At 42.6% G+C, this 22,283-nt stretch overlaps 1 protein-coding gene across 1 annotated transcript; it reads right to left on the reverse strand.

Moving 5' to 3' along the window:
- Positions 1 to 622: 622 nt before the first annotated feature.
- LOC144164280 (mialostatin-like) lies at positions 623 to 12,100 on the reverse strand. The gene is made up of 3 exons (XM_077694791.1): positions 11,801 to 12,100; positions 2,613 to 2,720; positions 623 to 869 (listed from the first exon to the last, which is right to left on the reverse strand). The coding sequence occupies exons 1-3, from the start codon at positions 11,996 to 11,998 to the stop codon at positions 789 to 791; spliced, it is 387 nt and encodes a 128-aa protein (XP_077550917.1). The 5' UTR covers positions 11,999 to 12,100; the 3' UTR covers positions 623 to 788.
- Between the last annotated feature and the right edge of the window lie 10,183 nt (positions 12,101 to 22,283).

The raw sequence follows: 22,283 nt of genomic DNA on the forward strand, positions 1-22,283 counted from the left end.
GTAAGCGCTGCCCTTCATTTATTTAACCTCCCTGCCAAGAAACTTTACAACTTCAGCTTTGAACGAAAGGAAAATTTTGGTACCAAACTAACTTTTAACTTAAGTGTACAGGTTACGGGTGCGTCCGCAGACGCAGATAAATCACCCGTGCGTCATCGTAATCCAACGTTTTCGCACTGCGATGCTTGCACGGGTGCGCAATGATCACTGAAGCCTTCTCAACAACACTTTTCCTCGCTTTGTGCGACGTATTGTAGGCTAGGTGTCTCGCTTAAGGTAGTAACTATTCAGGCTTCCAATATGCTATAATGACGACCCAAAGTTCTCCAAAACGACTAGCCATTGGCGCTTTCAAAAATAACTTTCTGCTAGTATATAATTAAATTCGGTTTGCTTTCGAAATATTTACACAGTTCTTGCATAATTCTTTGACGCCGAAGACATTCGCTTCCACACAAACAAATATGTCGGCCGACACTTCTTTTATTGTCTGAGTTTTGCGCCGGAGTGCCGCTGCTGACTCCACACCATTGTAAACTCAGGTAAATCGGCACAGGGGCAAAGCACCATAGCTCTGTCATCATAATGTACGCTCTTATTTTCAATAACACGTAAAACAACAAATGTTTGCTTTCTGTATTAGCGATTTATTGCGCATATAATTTTAAACTATCTGCTTATTATATTTTTGAAGACCTAATTTGACCTAAGCGTGACTGCTGATTTGGCGCTGGCGACACGTTCCGTGATATGCCGGACTGTATTTGGCCGAAATAGGTGGAAATCTATTACACGCAGTCCAATGAAGTCAGCCTTAGGATGTTTTCCCATGGCCTCTCGTAAACCACAGCTGTGCACGTCGCCTTTGCCTGAAACAGAAAAACGACACTGATTAGCTTTCGTACTCCTAGTGCTTCAACTTCCTTAAATCTGTTAAGGATATTTAGGTAGTTCCGTTTGGACGCGCCATAAAAACAATCTAGAATCTGCAAACAAGTAGACTGAGGTCTACTTTGAAGAGGAGATGCCTCCGTTATGCACCCCTGGGGAAAACAACGATTTTCAGCTAGCTGAATGAAGAACTTTGAACCAATCTTAACGATTGTCTTACTCGGGCTTTTCTAGATATCAGTTTAAAATAAATTTGCACAGCTGATGAAAAAAATTGCGGGAAACCTATGGCCTACACTGTTTTACAAAAACAGTTGAGGTATTTATTGGGCCATAGGCTGATTTTATGAAGGCGGTTAAGTGCCCCGACTTCTTTCTAATGATTCTAGCTTGAACGTTTGTGGACAGCTCACCATGGGGTGGGATTAAACCGGAGCTGAGCTAGAAATCATACCCTAAACCGAGCTGATATCCATATATATAGACATAAAATTCGGGTAGCGCTTAGGAGCACGCAAACGCTTCGGGGTATGTCCTTATTGAACCTTGTTTCGGTTTTGCGTTCCCTGCTCTAAACATAGCAAAAGTTTTCTGTGTAATAAAGTAACCGGGATCGGTAAATGTTTATATTGATAGAGTACATGAAAAGTTGGTGGTAGTTTGATGTTACGTAATGATGGTGGTCACGTTTGCCTTGACCTTAATGCTTAACGTGTTTGCAGAATATTTTATACGTCCATGCTTGATAGAAACGAAAACGGTAAGCGTGGAAAGATGTTCGCCATGCACGCAAAGGTTATTAGGATGCTTCTGACTTCGCGTCTTTCCAGTCCACACGTTTAATATTTTTTTCTTCGTACGTCATTACGGACTACGAACAAGGCAGGTCCACGCTAAAGTCAGGAAAGAACAAGCGTTTAGAATTTTCAGTGGTGACCGGTTGCCACGTCAGTTTGAAGGTAAGAGTAAAGAAGACGATGGTACCGCTTGCATCTGCATGATATTAGAAACTATAAGGTGGGAACACGCGTGGAGAAACGAGCAATGGACAATTTTTATAAGTTTTTGAGTGCCAGTGTAATGGGTAATAGCGGCCGATTATTTCAGAGGCAGAAGTTTACCATTAAAGGAGAGGTAGTTATTCAATTCACGATTGGTAATTTCCGCTGCCAATATTTAGAGATAGATGCATCGAACTCTCTATCGTTGTAACACGAAGGTCTCCGAAAGAAAACCCGACCTATCTCTATCAGCGGCACGTCAATGTGACTTCACGACAGCAATGTAGGTTTTATGAATCCGGACTTCCTGGGCAAAAGGGGCGCGTAAAGATGCCTTTCGGGTTCGTCCTGGGTATTACTGCGATATAGGAACCTTTCTAACCCAATGCAATAAATAAGTTGGGAATAAAAATCTTCCTGTTCCCAAAGAGCAGTGTTCTAGCCGGAAGGATTCTTGAGCGGAGTGATGTGATCAGAAGGTGACGTATGAATTGAAGTACAAAAACATTTATCCTTGTCCTTGTAGCTTTACAATACCAGAACAAATAGTGTTAGCGTGGAGATTGCCCTCTTTTTTCTGTGAGCATTGTGGAAAACATGCGTGAACCCTCCGCTGCGGTAAGGCCCGTACGAAGTAGAAAAAGGTATGTGCAATTTCGGGGTGACGAATCTATACCTTATCTTTAGTTGCATTAACTGTCGTATTTAGCAGACACTCACTTCTGTGGTAGTTGGAGGACATCTTTCTTCAGTATATTCGACCTCTCCGATCTTGCACGACGAGCCAGCGATGGTGAAGGTGAGTCGGTAGTTCCAGCCAGCGACAAGCTGTATTTGGATGCAAATATAACCATATAAACATGCAAACTTTCTTTTTAAATGTAGCATCTAAAACAAATCTCTTCAAACGTACACTCCCGAAGTCGCATAAAACTGGATGTAGAAATATTTCTATCATTACACTCCAAACTATCGACAGAAGTTGAAACTTTACGCAAAACACCGATAATTGGCGCTGGGTGCTCCTTGAGATAGCTTTCCGATACGCGGCAATCAAGTTACGAATAGTTATATAATGCACACTCGAGCAGCTGGATTTGACGTTACTTCCCTTCGTCTCCCTGGGGAATAGTTAAATGCGCACATTTATAGCAAAACAACCACTGGTAGGAAAACATTTTTATATTGGGTAGGCTTTGCTTGTTCAGGCTACACCTGGTTCTAGGATAGTTTTCATCACATTGGGATCCTATCTTGCGGCGTGATTGAGACAAATACGCAATTTAGTTCATCGCCTCCTTCAGACGTACGAACGTCGGAGGACACGATGGACACTGAAACATTGAGGGGTCAGCAGGAGAACTGCTTACTAAAAGTAAACTTTGGAGTTAGGCTTGCACATCTTATTCTTTGGAATATCACCGACATTTGTAACGACTGAACCTTGTAATATGTAGTTTCTGTAGTTTTTTTTTCTCCGTAAGAGAAAACGTGCTTTTACAGCACGGAATCTGCAGTGTCGGAAATATGAAGAATAATTTCTGACGTTTCGGAGTAGTCCTGAAAGATAGTAATACCACTTAGGGAAATTACATCTAACCCTTACACATTTTCTCATTATAACATCGTCTCAATGGAGAAGGAGTTCCTGATCGAAGTTTGAGACATTAAACCAGCGGATGATAAAACAACATTGTTATAAGTATAAGGTTGACAAAGCGGTGTTGCCCAAACACCTCGTAAGGCGCTAAAAGACGTTTGTCAGCTAGGTAACACGGGTAAAGATCCTTTTATGCGAAAAGAATCCAACCTCTAGAGATTATTTACCAAACATAAAACGGATTCCCCACGCAGTTACAAATAGGCAATTTGGATTTGAGCTATCATACAAGCTTCAATATAATTGCTCATCTTTCAGGGTTTTCAAGATGGAAACATCCAAACCTTTGGGTGGAAGCCCTATGTGCGCCATTGCGTGAATTCCCGTAGTTCTTATCCGTTCATAAAATGGCCGCTGTTGTAAACAATTTGTAAAACAATATACGTATAATCAGATTGGACTTTGCCCGTTTCCCCCACAGTAGCAGACAATGAACAATATTCATTGTTGTTGCTGTTGTTCTTCCTTTCTTCTGGACACACTCTCATAGCAGAGATTCCTGCCAACAGCATAAACGATACCAGCGAAAGAGACGCTAATATGGTGTACCCGTAAAAAACACATAGTAAATGTTATGAGTGGGCTTTCTCCATCAAAGCAAGCCTTGTGATCTGTGTACAGGAGTAATGTTTGGAAGGGTGATAAGTCGTGGCTACGAAAGATAGTCGTTCACACCACCAACAGCGACGCAGTTAAATCGACTCCTGGGTTCGAGAACCTGCGCGAAAAAACTCGCAGGTGATAAAGTCATTGTGCGCGCCGGCAGCTGCTAACTTCTGAAGTACTCTGCCCACCGTTCGTGGCGTCATCTCTTCCGTGTTCTCCTTGCCAGTTACCGTGCGTTCGCACATCAAGTGGAAAGTCCGGAAAATGTAGCGCTACCGATGCCGAGTTTGCAAATTTCATTTGCGCCGGTTCTAGCGCTTCCTAACACGGTCCACTGGGGAGATGTCGGAAAGCCACGGGGAAAAAATATTCCGGGACTGCCAGTCAAGGAGACCTTTCAGCCGAAGTTTGGAAAATAATTTGTGGTGCAAAAAGCCGGGTGTCCTGCGAAGGAAGAGAAGGGGCGAAAGAAGAAGGGTGTCGAGCCATTCTAAAAAATACCGAGCCATATTTCCTAAGCAGAAACGGGGTGGGGAGGGGGCGTAGCACGCAGTGCGTAAGTGTGTTCAAAGATTGTACGTGTCTCGCTTGCAACGCGGCGCGCGGTCATGGCGCACCGGAGAAGCGCAGGTGGGGGAATCTACCGCATGCTTGCTGAGGCGGTCGCGCCCACCCTTACATTGAACTATGGTAGGAAGCATAGTTGAACCGTATTTAGGGAATTAAATAAGAGACAGACTGATCATAAGTTGTGTTTGTGTAACACGCCCCACCACTCTAACAAGTAAACTTTACATGAGAAAACCTCGCGTTTGATAGCAATGTCGAGATGGAAATTCAAGACAAAGGGCAGGAAATATCTTCGTCGTCTCGGCGGGCTTGTCGCTTCCGCTAGTCGAGTGTCACTAGGTCCTGCCTAGCCTTCAAAGATAATCTAAAAACATCATCTTTGCAAGGAACACTTAGTGGGTGGGAGGGAGGTCCTATTCTTCCCTGGCACCTTATTACCCATAACTAGGTTCCAATGCTAAGCGCTCGACCTCTTAGGCCTTGGTGCCTTGTTGTTGCCCCTTGATATGAAAACTTTGGGGGTAGAGGTGTACAGCTCGGCTGTAGAAGTCACGTGACTTTGAAGCACGAAGCGTTGGAACATGGGGCGCTTGAAAACGAGGATCTCGGTGTGTTCTTTTAGAACGCGTCTTTGCCCAGGGAGATAAAATATTCTAGCGTGAGGCATTTTAATGCGCTTGTCCACGTGTGTTCTTGTAAAACGTGTTACGGTCTTGTGCAAGGCGTTGGGAAACAAGTGTCCCGGTGTTTTTAGTACTGTGACCACATGAGACGATGACTAGAAACGCTGACAGTCCAAGCCCTCCAAACATGCTTCGTCCTTAAAAGATGGTGAATCTGCTAACAGAGCACTAACCAGTTACATGTCAGAGCATAAACTAGGTACCTTATCATTTCATTACCTGGCTATGCCAAACCAAGTAAAAACATACGCGTGACAATGTGGATCTGGTGCTTGCAAAGCCCGAAATTCAACAGGTACGTATCACATTTTAACAACGAATAAATTGGGCGAGAAAACCAACGAGATGCAGGGAGAGAGCGAGTTCAACTTCCTCACCTTATGAATACATCTGCTCTTCTTGCTTTTATACACAGCATCCGAAAGTCATCTGATAGAATCGGTGGGCCTTTCGCAAAAATCAAATAGTTTGGCAGAATTTTCAGAATTAGGTAGTTTAATGTCAGCATTTAAAGTGAGCATGTGGATTTGTAAAATACTTTTGAGACGCAACTGGAGTGGAAAAAGCGCGTTTGATAATATGTGCAATAACCCATAAACTTTTGTTACTATCAGTGAATGACATTCTTAAACGAGCAGCAGTTACTAAGTGCCCGGTCGAGCCTAGTAATAAAAGCATTTAGGGTCCATGCTTTGTGTACGACCTACGCAACTATCATAGCTGTAGTAATGTTTGTAAGCAGTTAGTAAATACATCGCATTAATACTTTTCTACTAGCGTTCTGCTTGAGAGTGCTCTTGTAGTAGAGGATGCGCAGCTCTAAAGCTGTTGCCCCGCCATTCGCAAAATATACTACGACTTCGTTCAAAAGTTTAATATTCCGCTGGCGAAGCGGCGACGAACAGTCATCGAGTTGTATTAGATCCGGAGTTGCGAGTTCACGTACATTGTGTAACTTTAATGACCGAGTCTTTATGCTCTTGTTTTGGTGGGGGCCCGGGGAAGTGGATGGGGATTTTCCGGGGAGGAGGGGGGGACGACAGGACGCCAAAACTTCTCCGTGTCAGGAAGATTAACCACGCAGAAACCTTGACCGAGTCTCCAAGCATAAGCACGCATACACTTACCCTAACCAAGATTAAGACTGGTAGAGCTTTGGGCGCGCTGTTTGCACAGTCTTCGCGCCACAAATGTGAAGTTACCCCAATAATTTGTTTAGTAATGAAGCAGTAGCAACTGAGTAATAAAGTACAACTAATAAGTCACAACTTCGGAATTGTACAACCCTGTTAGACATCCTCTTGTCGTAGGTGTGTTGTGGACAATGGCAATTGATTTGGCCGTAACAATACCTTCACTTCCGTACTTATGAAACCAGCACAACAAGCACACTGCGGGATTCCAATTCGGTTTCATTATGTATAAGGATAAACTAGAGAAGTAACACAGAGTAAAAAATTTAAAAAATTGTCCATATCTTACGCAGAATCGTCAGTATTTATGTCATTTCGTATTTATTTGTTCCCCGTCAGTCATATTTGGTGTTGTATTACGATCACTACTAAGACGTTAAAAAATAAATACGAAATAAAAATTTATTTCGTAAGAGGTTATATGGCTGCACTTTCAATCTCGGTAACAATTGCTTAACCTGCTCAATAAGTTTCTAGCGAAACAAGATGCCCTGTTGTTGAACCTCTCTTAGCAGAAACTTTCTGCGTAGGTTTGCAAAATACGGAAAGAAAACCATTTTCTCAGACAAGGACGGGAAAAACGAAAACTGTTTACGACTAATTGCGATCTATTGTAGGTTTGAATCTGTAGTAGGCGTCCCCCCCCCTCTTCCTACCGTCGACAGAGAAATCTGAATTATATTGGTTGTGTACTTAAGCAACCTCATCGTTGCCGGAGAGTCTTATGCGGGCTAACACTTGTATACACGCGAACACTGTGCGCATTCCTCATGCAAATTTTATGGTTTCAATCGAACTATCACAATACTCTAATAGGTTATTTACTCTTTTCTTAGTGTATTTTATCAACCTATGGTGTGCTGTGTTCAAGTATTCGCGCGCAGTTGAAATATAGTGTAAAGGCCTGCTCTAACAAATAAACACACAAAATACTTCTAGCAATAAGCTTGACATTCAGAACGAAACATTTTATTTGCTTTCGAGCGGAAAAAATACGCAGAAAGCTGTTATTACGGCATTGAAATCAAATGTATTATGACATGAGTGAACGTCGCTTTTGCCATAGGATGTTCGGTGCATGCCGTGGGAATATTAAATTTATAAATGCCCTCCCGAAAGGACTTGGGTTGCATAAAAAATTGCTGTGTTTTTAATACCATCAAAGAACATCTAAGCGTGATTCGTTCACTGGGTCGCATGCGTTTGTGTATCATTTGAAATCGACATCGCTTATAACCGCCTAACAGCAACATCGCCAGGTAAGCGCACGGCGGCTCATAGAATAAGTGTTCTGAAAAAAATATTTCTGAAAAGTTCGCACAATTTCCAAGCAATCATAAAACGATAAATAATATATTATTCCAGGTTGGGATGTTTTCTATGATTTGTATTTCAACTTGGTTAGGTTAAGCGAGAACAAGTCGTACTTCGTCTCAACCTAGAGAGCTTGATTTCAAATACATCTGTTTTTTCTTGCAGACAGAGAAATACACATAAAACGCCCTTGCCGTCTATTTACGGCTGAAATCGGCATTTACATACCCACCCATTCTATTCCCGGTTGCGCACTAGGTCGGGCGCGAAAGGCAAAACTTAAAGTATACCCCTCGAAAGGTTTCAGTTTTTTATATGTCTTTTCTCATTAAATGTAAGGACACATGTTTTTGTTCTTCATACGTCCTTACCATGAACATTTTGTACTTAAAATTTGGCTGTATTCCTGGACGAAAAATGCTCTGAGCGAAATGAATACTAATAAAATAACAGGAGCAGCAAAACCTTCGCCACCCTCTCTCTGGGAAGAGCAAATGTTTAATAAAAACGAAGTTCTTCTGCAAGCATTAAAATACTTGCAAGCAGTTACCTTTTTTATTATTTCAACACAAACAGATGCTTTTAAGTATCTTGCTTGAGACACGATGAAGGAGAATATGGTGGTGGTAGATTTGAGGATGACATTATAGGGGTTCTAGAAACATGAGCTGTTTCTTTAGCAGATGTCAGCCATGGCTCTTTACTTTAAGCTTCCATCAAGCATTCTTTGTTTTAACTGTTGTGTTTTTAATCACTTCAAATACCCTACATAATTCGAAAAAAATGTTGACATTAACCTCAATACAGCCGCAAGTCTTGAAAGAAAAGTTGTAAACCGTTGTCAGAAACTTCACAGTCCAAGATTTGACCCGGTCTAGAATTCGAACCGGGAACCACGGGTGGTATTGGATTCTTATCATGGACTAGGACGAATTTTCCTTCAACTGCGAGGTTTCTGAAAAAGCTGTACAGCTTTCATTTGTAGCCGTATGGCTGCATTGAGGTGGATGTCAAACTTTCCATCACAGAAACTTACTCCACCACGGAGATTTCTCCGAAAATCTGTTCGACTAACACCTGTCCTTCACTTCGAGTTGCTGATAAACTCGCTCTCGCGCTACAAACTGCTAGCCTCCTGGCTAGTTCAGTCGGTGAAGCGACTGCTCCAGTTAGTGGTGGTGCCGGGTTCGAATCCTAGACCAGGACAAATTTCTCTTCAACTGCGAGGTTTTTGAGATAGCTGTACAGTTTTTCTTTGTAGCGGAACGGCTGCATTCAGGTGGGTGTCAAACTTTACTTCACAGAAACTTACTACGCCTTGGGGATTTTTCCTAAATCTGTTCGAAACTACATATTGTAATAATAAAGGTTAATATCTATTTGTGTACACAGGGATCGTCGTACACCCTCCGTAGCGTTTCCATTGCACCTTCGAGCACTTTCACTCGTGACGCAATATTCATCGTAAGTGACATTTTGAGAGGCAAATCATTTTTTTCTTCATACAGAACAGCCAATACTCCAAAGATATATGTCAACAGCAAATAGAAAGATAAAAAGTTAAAATGCGAATTGGTAACTGTACATCCTACGGCAGACAGGTCGTGCGTAGTACGAAAATAGCTCAGCTGTATTTAGGGTCGTTCTTTCAAACCCCTAGATATATTTTTGAGCTGTGAGTTGTGTGGTATATCCAACCGCAGATGCTGATGATTTCCATTGTTGGACGACGATGGGGGCGGGGTGAGGCGAGGTGGCTTCAGTCACCTGGTACCCTCTCCTCCCGTGCACCTGAAGAGTCCCTGTACGAAGAACGTCTTTTGACAGGCCCTAACACTTTATAACCAACAATAACAACTACAAATCCATCTTAGTATTGTCAATTTTATGCTGCACCGACACATAATGTTTAAAATGATGTCGAAAATGAAGTTCAGCTTTAAATTGAAGTTGGAACTTCCATGTGGACAATTAACAGAAATATGGTTCTGTCAAACTATTGAGTAAAAAGTTTCGGCTTGTTGCAGATTCCCTCTAATGTCCATTTCATATGCTATTACGTGAAAAATATATGACATTCTGCTTTTAAGAAGGTTTTTATGCAAGGCGATGATTGAGCATTCAAAGGTTTCACGACAGAATGGCCGCGTATCTAGTGAATTTGCTGCAAGTGTTGTCGAAAGACAATGGTCTCCTGCTACCCCTGCTACGTATGTGGCTTTCTTCTGTTTTTCGCCCACCATTCACGCTCTCACTCTTCCGTCTAGCTCCTTCAATGAATCGCAATAAATATTTGCTCAAGTCAATCAATTGTGCCGCGATTAGCTTTTGCCTTGCATCGATTGGAAAATTTTAAAGACGATAGTCTTTCTTGGGCTACTTAAACACCGAAATTTTGGTCGGTGTGTATGTCTGTCTGTCTTGATGTTACTCGATTCAGCCATAAGGCCAAACTAAAACTAATTCTGCGCAGTTGTCTTATATACCAACAGCCAAATATTAATGTATAAGTGACGTGGCAATCTACATACTTGTCAAAACTGGTGGACAAGAACTAAACATTACGCGAACGTGAGGCCGCATATCAATACATAAGTGATATTTGTGGTGTTCCTTTATTAAAATTTCATTGATGCTTGGTTATTGCGGTATCAAATGAAATACTACCTCAACTGCAGAAAATCGTCGCCTGCTGTTGCCCGCGCCACTGTAGCTCATGGAGAAATCTTAAGAAATCAAACAGCAACCGTAACAAAAGGTCCCACTAGATGGGTTCCGCGTTCCCTTTGGAATGCCTCTGAACCAGAGAAACTTGGTTATATAAACCTTTTAGTAGGGAGCTTCCATTCACGTGTGGCGCCGCCGTACGGCAGCTCTGGCATAGAGGCACTCAGCCCAGCGCAGTAGAACGCGGTAAATTTAAATATACTTTTGCAGACGTCTAGCATGGTACCTTCGGAGGAATGAGACGGGAAGGGAACATAATGAGAGGTGAGCTGGACAGAGAAGGGGGGCGTTGACTTGGCAGGGGAGCCAGTCGACCATTGAAAGGAACAGATACTTGGCCATTTTTTTTTCAAAGATGCACTTGCTATTAGACTCTAGAGGGAGTTTTGTTTTGCGAATATTTTCTTCACGGTCGCAAAAATAAAGAAGCCATGCATTTTTAAATAAAATATCATTGCAAATTACATTTATGTAGGAAATAGGACACATGATTTCCTTTTACTCAATAAGGGGTGACCCCAGATTTCGCCCAACAATGACACCAGATAATGGCACAAAACACCAGATTTCGCACAACAGTCAATACTAGCTTGCTTTTTGATCAAAACATTTTCATGGCATGGAGTTATTTGCGATCCAGAGATTTCCAAGAAAGGAAACTCCATTTCAGCATTGCGTGCTGCATTCGAATAAAAAATAAAATAAATGGCTTTCGCCGCTTTTAGGCTTCTACAATGACTTCAAAATGAATACTTTTGTGAAAGATCTACTGAGAGCGAGGTTTGTAGGAAACAAGAAAGTTTCCAAGCAACTAAAGTTAAGCGATTGAATTTCGTTAACAAGAGAACCTCCCCTTTGCGCGTGGAGCAACATTTTGGTTCTAATATAGACGACCTTGGCAAACAAACTGTGCTACGCTTAACAATTGGATAATGTTTCACAATAAACGTCTGGTTCCCAATATACCTCCTTTAGAAAAATTGCATAATTGGTGGTCTTTCGCCTACTTCTGGCACTGCCCTTGGCGGGCAAGCAACGATAATGCCAGCGGCGCTACAGGAATAGGTTAGTGGACATAAGGCATTGTTGGATGCCGTTAAGAGATATTTCTTTTTAAATACTTTCTTCACTTCTAGGAATGATTGTATTGCGTACCTGAGTCTCCACCCTAGTCAGATCGAGCACCGTATCGTAGTTATCGAGCCCCTCGACGCGCTGCGCCACTGCGAAGTGGGCAAGACTCTTGTACATAGGGCTGCTCTGGGGATCCTGGTCTCCCCAGCCTCCAACCGAAGCGCAAACGACGAGCAAACACGCCAGAGCGGAGCCGGAAAGAGCCACGCAGCCAGCCATGATGTTTTCCGAAGGCGTTCTCACGTTCTGCTGAACCGACGGGGAGTAAGCGAAAAGCCACCGCTGCGGGGAGCTTACTTTCCAGATACAGTACTCTGCTGACACAGAAGTGGACGTTTTATACCGCCAGCGTGCGTCATGTGTTGTCAAAAGATAATGATGAAGTACAATCGAAGGTCCTGTTGCTATGCGCTTCAGAAAAAAAGAAAACGATAGAAGTATACAAAGGACACATGAGTCAGACGTAAGGTCATGGCGATAAGATTGCAAAGATGTCATACACACTTCCAGAGCTTGTATTTCACAGCTAGAGTTGTAACCTATGAGTGTTCCGGAGAATGGAATCGGAGGGCACGCCGATAAGTGAGGTCTGCATTGTTCACGTAGCCGCACTGCACAAGGAAATACGTCACTGAAACTGTTTTCGGTCGTGATACCCCAAGTACCCACCCCGCGTAATCATACAAAACCAATCAAGCAGCCGAGACTTGTTATTTCTAAAAAGAAAAAAAAAAGAACACAGGGTAAGGCAAAAATATCCTATGTCAGAATGAGAGCGGGTAAACAGTTGCTTTTCATTTCGAGTCCTTTCTCAAGAGCGTATGAACTGAATTATCAATTGGTTAAGAAAATAATGAGCCCGAACGCATGTATATCTTCAAGCTGAATGGGCGCGTTTTATAGCTTTTTCGTGCCAAGTGGCCGTTACCTTGTCCTGACCAAGGTAACGGCCAAGGTAACGTGCAACCAAGAATCAGAAAATTTATGCATTTTCGTAAAGTGCGGCATGCACGAAAGGCAACGCATCAGCGGAGTACATTTAATTAACGGAAATGCATTCGAACTTCACCATTTTAACACACCGCTGTGACGCGGTACATTATGGATCTTTTAAAGAGCAACCGTATTCAGACGATTCCGCGTCTTAAGAGGAGAAAAATCCTATTACCACCCGTAGTTTCGTTGCGTAGTATGGCATTAGAAGTCAAAAAAGGTTTTTTTTTATTTGACGTATGCATCAGAATAAAAGCCTGGAGATACACAGCTGCGTAATTAGTAATTGGAAGAACGTTTCGGAAAAATAATAACATGTTCGTCCTACTGGCTTTATGCCAGCCATTACCAGGGTACAGGAAGCTTTTTCTGTTATGGAGCACTTCTTTAAACGTACAGAAATGAAGCCATGCGGTTGTCCGAAGAAGACATTTTTTTATTTATTAGACTGTGTTCTACCGACTTTTCAGACACATGTATGTGGCGGGAAGAAACGACGTCAACTAAGATGCCACGCTACACAAACTACTGCAATGTTCCAAGGGCCCTCCCTATTGGACACCGAATATGGGGCAACTCTACTGCATTTACCCGCAAAAAAGTGTTAAGATTATCTTCACAAAATCACGGAGTGTCATCATCAGAGCAAAAGACCATGAAATGTTTTAAAGATGATGAGTTTATTTCCCAGCCGTAGGTACGTCGTAACTGGTTCTGTAAGTCATAGATGCAACACACGTTAAAATCACAAGGCAGTGAGCAGTACAAACTATATACCTTAGGAGACTTCGGAAAATATTTATCGTTGGATTGCACTTTCCCGAACACTGCATGTAATCTGCATGGCTAAGCCTCTCAGAGAATCGTGGGATGAACCACTAATGTTCACCTGGCAGGTATGCTATATTCTATCGAACAATCCAGCAACCTTCGAACAAACCGGGCCGCATTTTTCACAAATATAAATATCTGGATATGGCGGCAGTATTTGTTTCACTCTCTGCCGTTTCGGCATTCTTTCCTTGCGGCGACTCTGTGTAGCTTCTTCCTTGTACTTAACACTAAGGCTGACTCGTGCTTTGTATGCGAGTTGTTTTTTTTTTCTCATCGAGGCTGTTTGTGCGTGCATTCTTGTGCTCTTCTTTGCTTTCATGCATTTGCTTGGGCGTATCCTTGCGTGCGTTTTTGCATGTGCGTGTATTGGCGTTTTTGTGGGTGCGTCTTATTGCGGGGCTTATAGCTGAGGGCATGGTATGGCTTATGAACGACGGCGCGATTCTCGGGTTTTTGTAGCGGCACGTTGATGAAACAGGGAATATGAAAATCTCACGCCTCCTCAAAGAAACTCCTTTAAATATTTTTAGTACAACTCAGCGACGTTTTACATATCATGTATGTGCCACAAAAATACGTGCCAGACAATCTCGCACAGCAATATTCTTGTATTACCGACAGCAACAAACCGCGGAAATGGTCGATATTGTAACGAGTTTTCTCAAAAAAGAAAACGTGATATTGTTAGCCTTGTTTAAACCGTATATTTCGGCTTAACCTTTAACAAAACGTTCCTAGAGAAGGGTTGTCAATATTTAAAAAATTTCCCGCCAAATACCAATTTTTCTCCACCAATGACATCGATATATATATGCTTGGTTAGTTAGGCTCAATGAAGGGCACTCGAAACAGGTGTACGTCATATGAAAATATTTGCAGCCGCACTAAACGCAGGAGCAAATCATCTGCAGTAAGACATCTCAAAAGGTTCTGTTCTTACGAAATACTTGTTTGGGCAACTCCGACTGACACTCAAATCTTTATTAATCGACTTTGTCAAAAAAACATTACCCCCGTTTTGAATGGGCATGTGGGAATACAATTAAGGCGATTCCAATGAAATCGTGTTAACCATTTTTGCATTTGCGACATGTTTAACTCAACCACAAGCATATGTATCAAAGCACAATCCTGCGCTCTGAGTGAATATATGCAGGGAGTGGGCACAAAAAAACTTGCCCGATACAACGACTACTCTACGAAATGGTAAGAATTAAATCCTTAATACTCTCATCTTTTTTTGCGTTAAATACCCTCATTTCCCGTCTCCGGAGCTTGTACACCTGAAAATGTAGTGTTAGGGGAACTGTGAGTAGAGAGTATATGGCCATTCAAAATATCATGAGCAATTTTCAACAGAAACGTACACTTAGACAAGGCATATTTGACATGCGCTTTGTTGATTGTCAAAAAAATGCGTGTACTCCTTGCGAATAATTAAAGGCCATTCACGGAATACGGGACGTTCGGATATCGCCCGCACACAAATGGAAATGTTCTCCATTCTGCAGTTCCTTTATTTTTCGGAGTACCTTTATTGACATTTACACATAAAGGTGAACAATGAACGCCCGTTATTTTGCGCTGTGCCCCGTTTACGTCAAGTTCATGTCTTTTTTTTTGCAGGCCGAGAAAGTTCTCCACACACACCAAAGATCACCCATTCTGATTTATTTAAACGCACATTTAGTGTGTATATTTCTATACCTACACGTTGGCGATTCGCTAACATGCACAAGGATAATCTGCGTCCTCTTTCGTCATCGGCGCTGTAATTTACCATGTACGGCATAAAGACGCCCGACATTTACGCTCTGAAAACCCCGATAAAGCACGATGATTAGCTTTGATGTGTATTGCTTGCATGGTCGTCTGCGCAAAATTCGTGTTACTTAAATATGGCCGCTATACCAGCCGTCTTACGCGTGACCTCTGGAACCACTTTTACTGAACGGCTAGGCAGCTTTTTCTAAACAAAACAGGCAGCGTTACAACAACTAGGTCCTCGAAGCTCCTTGTGTGTGTTTCTGCGCAGACTGAATAGCATGGTAGTCACTGCCTCCGGACAATATTCCTGTTGTTAATAAAGTTGATCGCGGCTCAAAAAATTACGGTTGAATTACAGAGAGCAAGGTATACCTTATACACAAATAAAAAGAGATAGATTTGTTAGCTCTGTCGGTTTGATATGAGGCAATATCACCCAATGGAATCATGTCGCTCAGCATAAACAGGTCACCTGTTTCGGAAACCTCTTTCCATGCTGCGACTAAACCTGGTATCAAAAAACGGCTTGAAGTCGTCGGGGACAACGAAACACGTATGTGAAGCTATAGTTCGAAATGTTAGTTAGAACGTACAGAATGGGGCACGGCTGGTATACCCTGACAAACAGACAATGGCGGATAGCTTCGTCACTAAGGACTACGCCACGGTGAGTGATTCTAGAAACTAGTCTTTCTGCCACCATCAGTAGTAAATTCAGAACACAATTGTTGCATCTAAGTGCCCTTCTCACGTGGAAAACTTTGAGTATACAATCTCTCATTTGACTGCCCAGAGCTTCGCGCAATGAGGTGTAACTGTGTTCGTATATAAGTAATTTCTTGGTCAAGTTTGTTTATAATGAATTCTGGCTTAGAGCATAGAAAACGACGTCGGTGACGGAAGAAAAAGCGTTGCTATCAATTAAGTTTATTCTGAAGAGAGCCACCATATATAAGACAGGCATACAATAAATAAATAAGTGTTTGCCGCGGTTGTATGCCTGCATTGCTGTTCTTGTGTTGTTAAAAGTAAACCAGATTTATCAAAGTAAACCGCGGTAAGACTCACATTTGTATTGCTGTCGTTAATATTGAAAACTGCGTACTGACTAATGATGATGCCTTTATAGCGCTCGGGCGGTATCAGAGCTTAGTAACCATACGTTTTCGATTGATTGATTGATTGATTGATTGATTGATTGATTGATTGATTGATTGATTGATTGATTGATTGTACAGATTAATGCACCGACGATACGCAGGGATTGAGGCACGCCGTGGCGTGCCTCAATCCCTGCGTATCGTCGGTGCATTCGTCGGTGCATTCAAAATCAATCCCTCCGGATTGATTTTGACCACCTGTGTTCTTTAACGTGCACCGAAATCGCGAACACGGGTATTTTTCGCTCCTCGCCTGCATCGGAAAAGCGGCCGCCGCGACCCCAAAGACATGCCAATTGGCCGTGTAACGCCAATTTTCAAACATGGAAACAAAAACTCTAAAAAATTACAGGCCCATTTACATATTACAGATATTTTCGAAAGAAATTGAAAAAATACATCATATTAGGCTGTTATCGTACTTAAATAAGCATAACTTACCCAGCGACTTCTAACACGGCTTTCGAAAACACCGATCAACGGAGACGGCTTTATTACAACACAAAGAAATAATAACCGAATCATTCAAAAAATAACAATAATTGCAGGCATCTATGCTGATTTCTCTAAGGCTTTCGATCCTATTAATCACAATATTCTACTATTCAAAATGTACAACTATGGAATCAGAGGAATCCCGCATGCTCTGTTTCAATCGTACTTGCATCATAGTAAGCAATTTGTCAATGTTGATAACGCTACGTCAGCTCCTGAACCGATTAGTGCAGGTGTCCCACAAGGCAGCATATTGGGACCACTTTTGTTCGTGATGTTTATTAATGATATAGTACAAGGTGTTAAAAACGCAGAAGTGGTTTCGTATGCTGATGACACAACTGTTTTCGTTACTGGCGTATCAGAGACAGAGGTAGAGGGAAAAGTAAATGATGCACTAGTTGAACTGAAGAACTGCGCAGATGCAAACGGCTTAAGAATAAATAGGAATAAAACAAAAGTGGTGGTATACCTACCCAGGGGGAAAGCACTGAGCGACATCAACATTTTTTTAGGCAGCGAAATAATAGAAATTGTGGAAAACGTAAAGATAATTGGCGTTATTTTTTTTACGAATCTAACTTGGAACGACCATGTCGACTATATTCAATCTAAAATGTCTTCAGCGGTTGGTGTAATGAATAGAATGCGGCATATTCTTCCTGAGAAAATCAAACTACTGCTCTACAATGCACTGGTATACTCCATTCTGCAATACTGCAGCTTAGTTTGGGGTAAGACAGAAATCACAAACTTAAAAAACTACACCTGCTTCAAAACAGAGCTATTCGGTGCATTTCAAATATACCCTTTCTTTCGTCGACCAACCAGCTTTTTTTGAAATGTGACATTCTTGCTGTATTTCCATTATATAATTACCAGTTACTAATAGGGTACAAATCGTTCACTAATAAAAATGATAACTTCATTAGATGTTTGTCCAAATTGACAGAAAAAAGTTCAACTCTTCCGACAAGGCATGCAGAGAAATGGTTTGTACCTACTCCCCGAACAACTTATGACACACAATCGCTAACCTACATTCTGCCGGTCCTGCTTAACAGGCTGCACTCAGAAAATTTTGACGTAAATTGCCATCCCAACTCGCATATTAGGTTACATTGCCAGGAATTGTGTAGCACCGTCTGAACTCACTTACTTTATTGACATCAGTGTGTTCCTTGGATTTCCCAGAATCATTTTTATTTTAATTCTCAATACCTTTTTTTGCATAAAAAGACCCCGATCTTTTAGTTAACAGCAAGAGTATTTATTATGCCTATATTACGCCTTTCAAATTTTGTAAGCAACATTACATATTATCCTAAAAACAGTCTTAGGTAATTCTGCTTAAGATATGTATAATGAATTTTTTTGTTATGTTGAGTGTTTTTGTTGTGTAATGGTTATTTAAATTATGCTTTACCTATGCCGAGTGTCGCACCGCCGACACTGATGCCATTGTATACGGGGCTGGAGCCTTTGTCAAGCTGGACTCACAGCTTACAGCTCCAGCCCCTTCCTCTCAAAGGAAATAAAGAATTGAATTGGATTGAATTGAATTGATCTCGCACAACGCCATAGACACTCAGCTACCATGGCGGGCACCGATACGTTCTGTGTTACCCTGATCAGGAAAAAGCATGCTACGCGTGGCTTTGGTCTGAGAAGGCAGACATTCCTTACAGGAGCCATGAAGAGAAAACACATGTTGGGTTCTTTTGAAAGATTGCCTCTTTAGAACCATACTGACACCACTTTTAACGCAAACTTCGCTCAAATCAGCTACATAATTAGGAAAAAAAGGGAATGACCATGCGACCCACCAGCTCAATTCCCGCAACTCAACCTATGAGATCACACGGGAATGTTCTGCGATTGGCGGAGGCCGGCAAAAGCAAACGCAAGTTAGGCAGGGGTTAAAAGCTTGCATAGTGAGCTATATGCTCGTTAACATACTGCACATTCCTTTTATGACACTAAGAACGGTGGAGTAAACGGTTGAAGTTCCGAACAAACACGCAAACGTCTACGCCAATGTGTACGAAACTACCGCCGGCCGAGCTCGACATCTCGCCATCGCGCAGACGAAATTTCGGGTTCGAGGCTCTTCGGGGCCGACGAACCGCTCCAGCACGCACAGCCGCAACCGTGCTTGGTATTTTAGTCCCTTGACAGGAGGTTGGCCGTCATATCGCCAACCAGCAAAGGTAAAAATAAAAACGAGGGGAGTAAGGAACAGCAAGCAGCGACGAGATAGTGCCAGTCGTCGCAGAAGTTTCGGAATGGTTTTGGCTTGCTGCTGTCGTTAGGAGGTCGTTTCCAGTTTACAACCACTGAAAACGTCTTTGGTTCGAGTGCTTTACAATGAAGTTTTGTTGCTGCGTCCTTACATGCCCATGTAGTACGGCAAATCGTCGAGGGAGTGCGACATCCCCGCGAGCGAAGAGATCTCTTTTTATGCGCTGCCCTACGACGAAACTCGGCGAAGCAAGTGGCTACGTTTTCTGAACTTTGCAAACGGAGGAGAAAGGGAGCTAAAGGAAGTACGAATGAGCTCACTTCATTTACGACGAAGTGATTACGGCAGGGACCCTTACGTTAGCTCACTCCTGGGACATGCCGGCGGTCGTCGCCGACTTCGTCCAATCGCCGTCAAAGCACTCTGAGCTTAAAAACAATACTGTACACACCGCGCATTGACGCTCGTATCTTTCTGGTCGGAGCAGAGAACACGCGCGAAAAGCATTCCATACACGACACTGGCCAACTGGCGTAAGCGATACTGCTACTGAAATTAAACTATTGTTCACCATAATAAACATACGGCACATATGTACCAGTCTGTATTCGTCCGTCGCGACGGGGCTGACGAGGCAGCGGTCCCGACGGCTGGGCGTTCGTCTGTTTTGGGCATCGCGGAATGGTCGCTTTCGGGTCCATCCGTGTATCCCAAAACTCCTGCCGCTCGTGCACTTAGAAGCATTGAGCGTTCAAGTGGTGTGAGGTTGTTAAATGCAAGCCTGAGCTCCTCGGCGAGAGTTTCGATGTCCGGATAAGGCGATTCCATGACTAGGGTTGCTGTTGCACTAGGTTTTACTAGTATTTTTAAAATGGCCGCCGTCTCGGTTTCGCACAAGTACCGGTTCCTGTGTGACTCCCGCGTGTGGGTGCTATGTGGAGTCGACGTAGTCAGTATCTGTTTAATGGACCGGCTCGTATGACGCCATTGTTCACGTCACGAAATGTGCGGTTTAGCGGGAGATTTAAACTTTTGGCTTGAATTGCCCTATTTCTCCGTGAATAAAGCATCATTTGCTCCAGGGAAAGCGGTTGGGCTACTATGAAACACCTAATCTTTCGAATAAAAGAAACTTTTGTTTTCTCTTCATGGCTCCTTTAAAGCATTTATTTGAAATAGGGACGCACGTGCTTGCTGATGAAAGCCATCCCCCGTGCAAACTGGCTTGTCGGTTTTTAAGGGAATCCCGGTCGTGCTTCGTCGCTGCGTATACTTTACACACAGGGTCCCGGCGAGTGCTTCACGTCGGCAATAAGCTAAAACGGCAGAGACGAGCAACACACAACTCAACAGAATCAATCGATTTTCAAAACTTTGAAGCGCGCAATAAATAGCAGCCAGGAATACAACTCCGCACGATTTCGCTAGGAACATGCGACGTGAATGCGTCAAAGATTTGTAACCACACGATCAATCACTTGTTGGCTTAGAGACGTTTGAAACAGTGGTGCGTCGTCGTGTGGAAAAACGCCACAACGCAAGCACAATGGCTGCCACACACGCGTTTGTTATAAACACGGTTCAGGTATTTTATAAGGTACCCTGTCATGATTGACACCAAACTGCCCCAACTTCATTTTCTTCTTTTCGTTAAATTGTGTGCAGGCCAGGTGAATTGCCCTTCTAAGGTGTAAATTTGGCTCAGCGCCTGACAGTCGCAACGTTAGGCTGAACTTACCGCTACGACTGCCCAGTATCGCAGTTGATCAAGCTGTGTGTCGTGGTTGAAAAAACGCTCTCCTGAATGGCAGATAATGGGGGTGTGTCTGGACTTCATGAAAAACACCAGTTTCTATTTAAAGGTGGCTGAACGTTTTGTGATGAGGCGAAAGCCCAATATGACTCGTTTCCAAGACTTAAGAGATGATTTTCATTTACAGAGTAATGTAGCAATCCATATACCGATTTAGAGCAATAGGCGGTAGGATAGTTTAAGGTGAGCTAAAAACGGGAATGATTTATGACAGGTTAAGCTCATTTCAGGTAAACTGCGCTGGATAAAAGAAAAATAAGCGATTGATATTGTCTATTAGTAACGCGGAAATAGATGGAAATATCAAAATCATAGAATTGGGGTTGGAATATTTTGGACAGGGATTAATTAGGATGCAATAAAATGGGAAATATTGATTTGGGTGGACAAATATTAGGTCATATGGGCAACAAAGATGAGCGTTGGAATGTAGTTGTTCTTTTTATAGCGGTGCTGTTAGGCACATCTTTTAAGGAAATGGACGTGTACATGTACTACGCCATTAAACCAAAAAAACCTTGTAGCGTTTCTAATTAAAAATAGCTGCGGTGTGTTTTTTTAACTTCAACTTGCAGATATCCATCAAATGTTATATCCGGTTAATCACGCTCGGTGTCAATCCTCCTTTAAAGGCGGTTATGTGGATACTGGGATTTTCAACAACACATAATGAGTATTTCTGATTTCAATAGCCGCTTAACGCGGTAATCGAATGTTCAAACAATTCAGTGTGCAATATCTTCTGCATTGGGTCAGCCACGAAAATAAAATGGCTTCCGTAAGACGACAACGAAACAATGAGTGCATAACATCGAAGTCAAAAAACCGCTCGTGTGGGGAAAGATGTCTTCTTTATATTAAACAGGCATCCGGGTATCCTATTATTTATATACAAAACCGGTTCAAAAGGTTCCCTAAACGATAATTCCGGGTAACTATTATCCATGTTTTACATACGAGAAATCGGTGATGTGACTAACAGGATATTTGCTGTTGCCGGAACAGCGGTTTGACGTCATTCCACAGCACTCCATTACCCACTCGTACATAATCGCCGCTCGCCTAAGAGCAACTTCGCACCCTCCCCCGACTCTAGTGCGTTTTCACACGCAAATGTCAAAGATGTGGTGCACGCTTTCCAGTCATCGCGTCGGTGATTTCGGGGCGCGCTCCTCCGCTGAGCCGCACTGTATTCGCTTT

The sequence above is a fragment of the Haemaphysalis longicornis genome, unplaced genomic scaffold (assembly GCF_048455015.1).
Source record: "Haemaphysalis longicornis isolate Haplotype H1 unplaced genomic scaffold, Haemaphysalis longicornis Haplotype H1 scaffold_13, whole genome shotgun sequence".
Lineage (NCBI taxonomy): Eukaryota > Metazoa > Arthropoda > Arachnida > Ixodida > Ixodidae > Haemaphysalis > Haemaphysalis longicornis.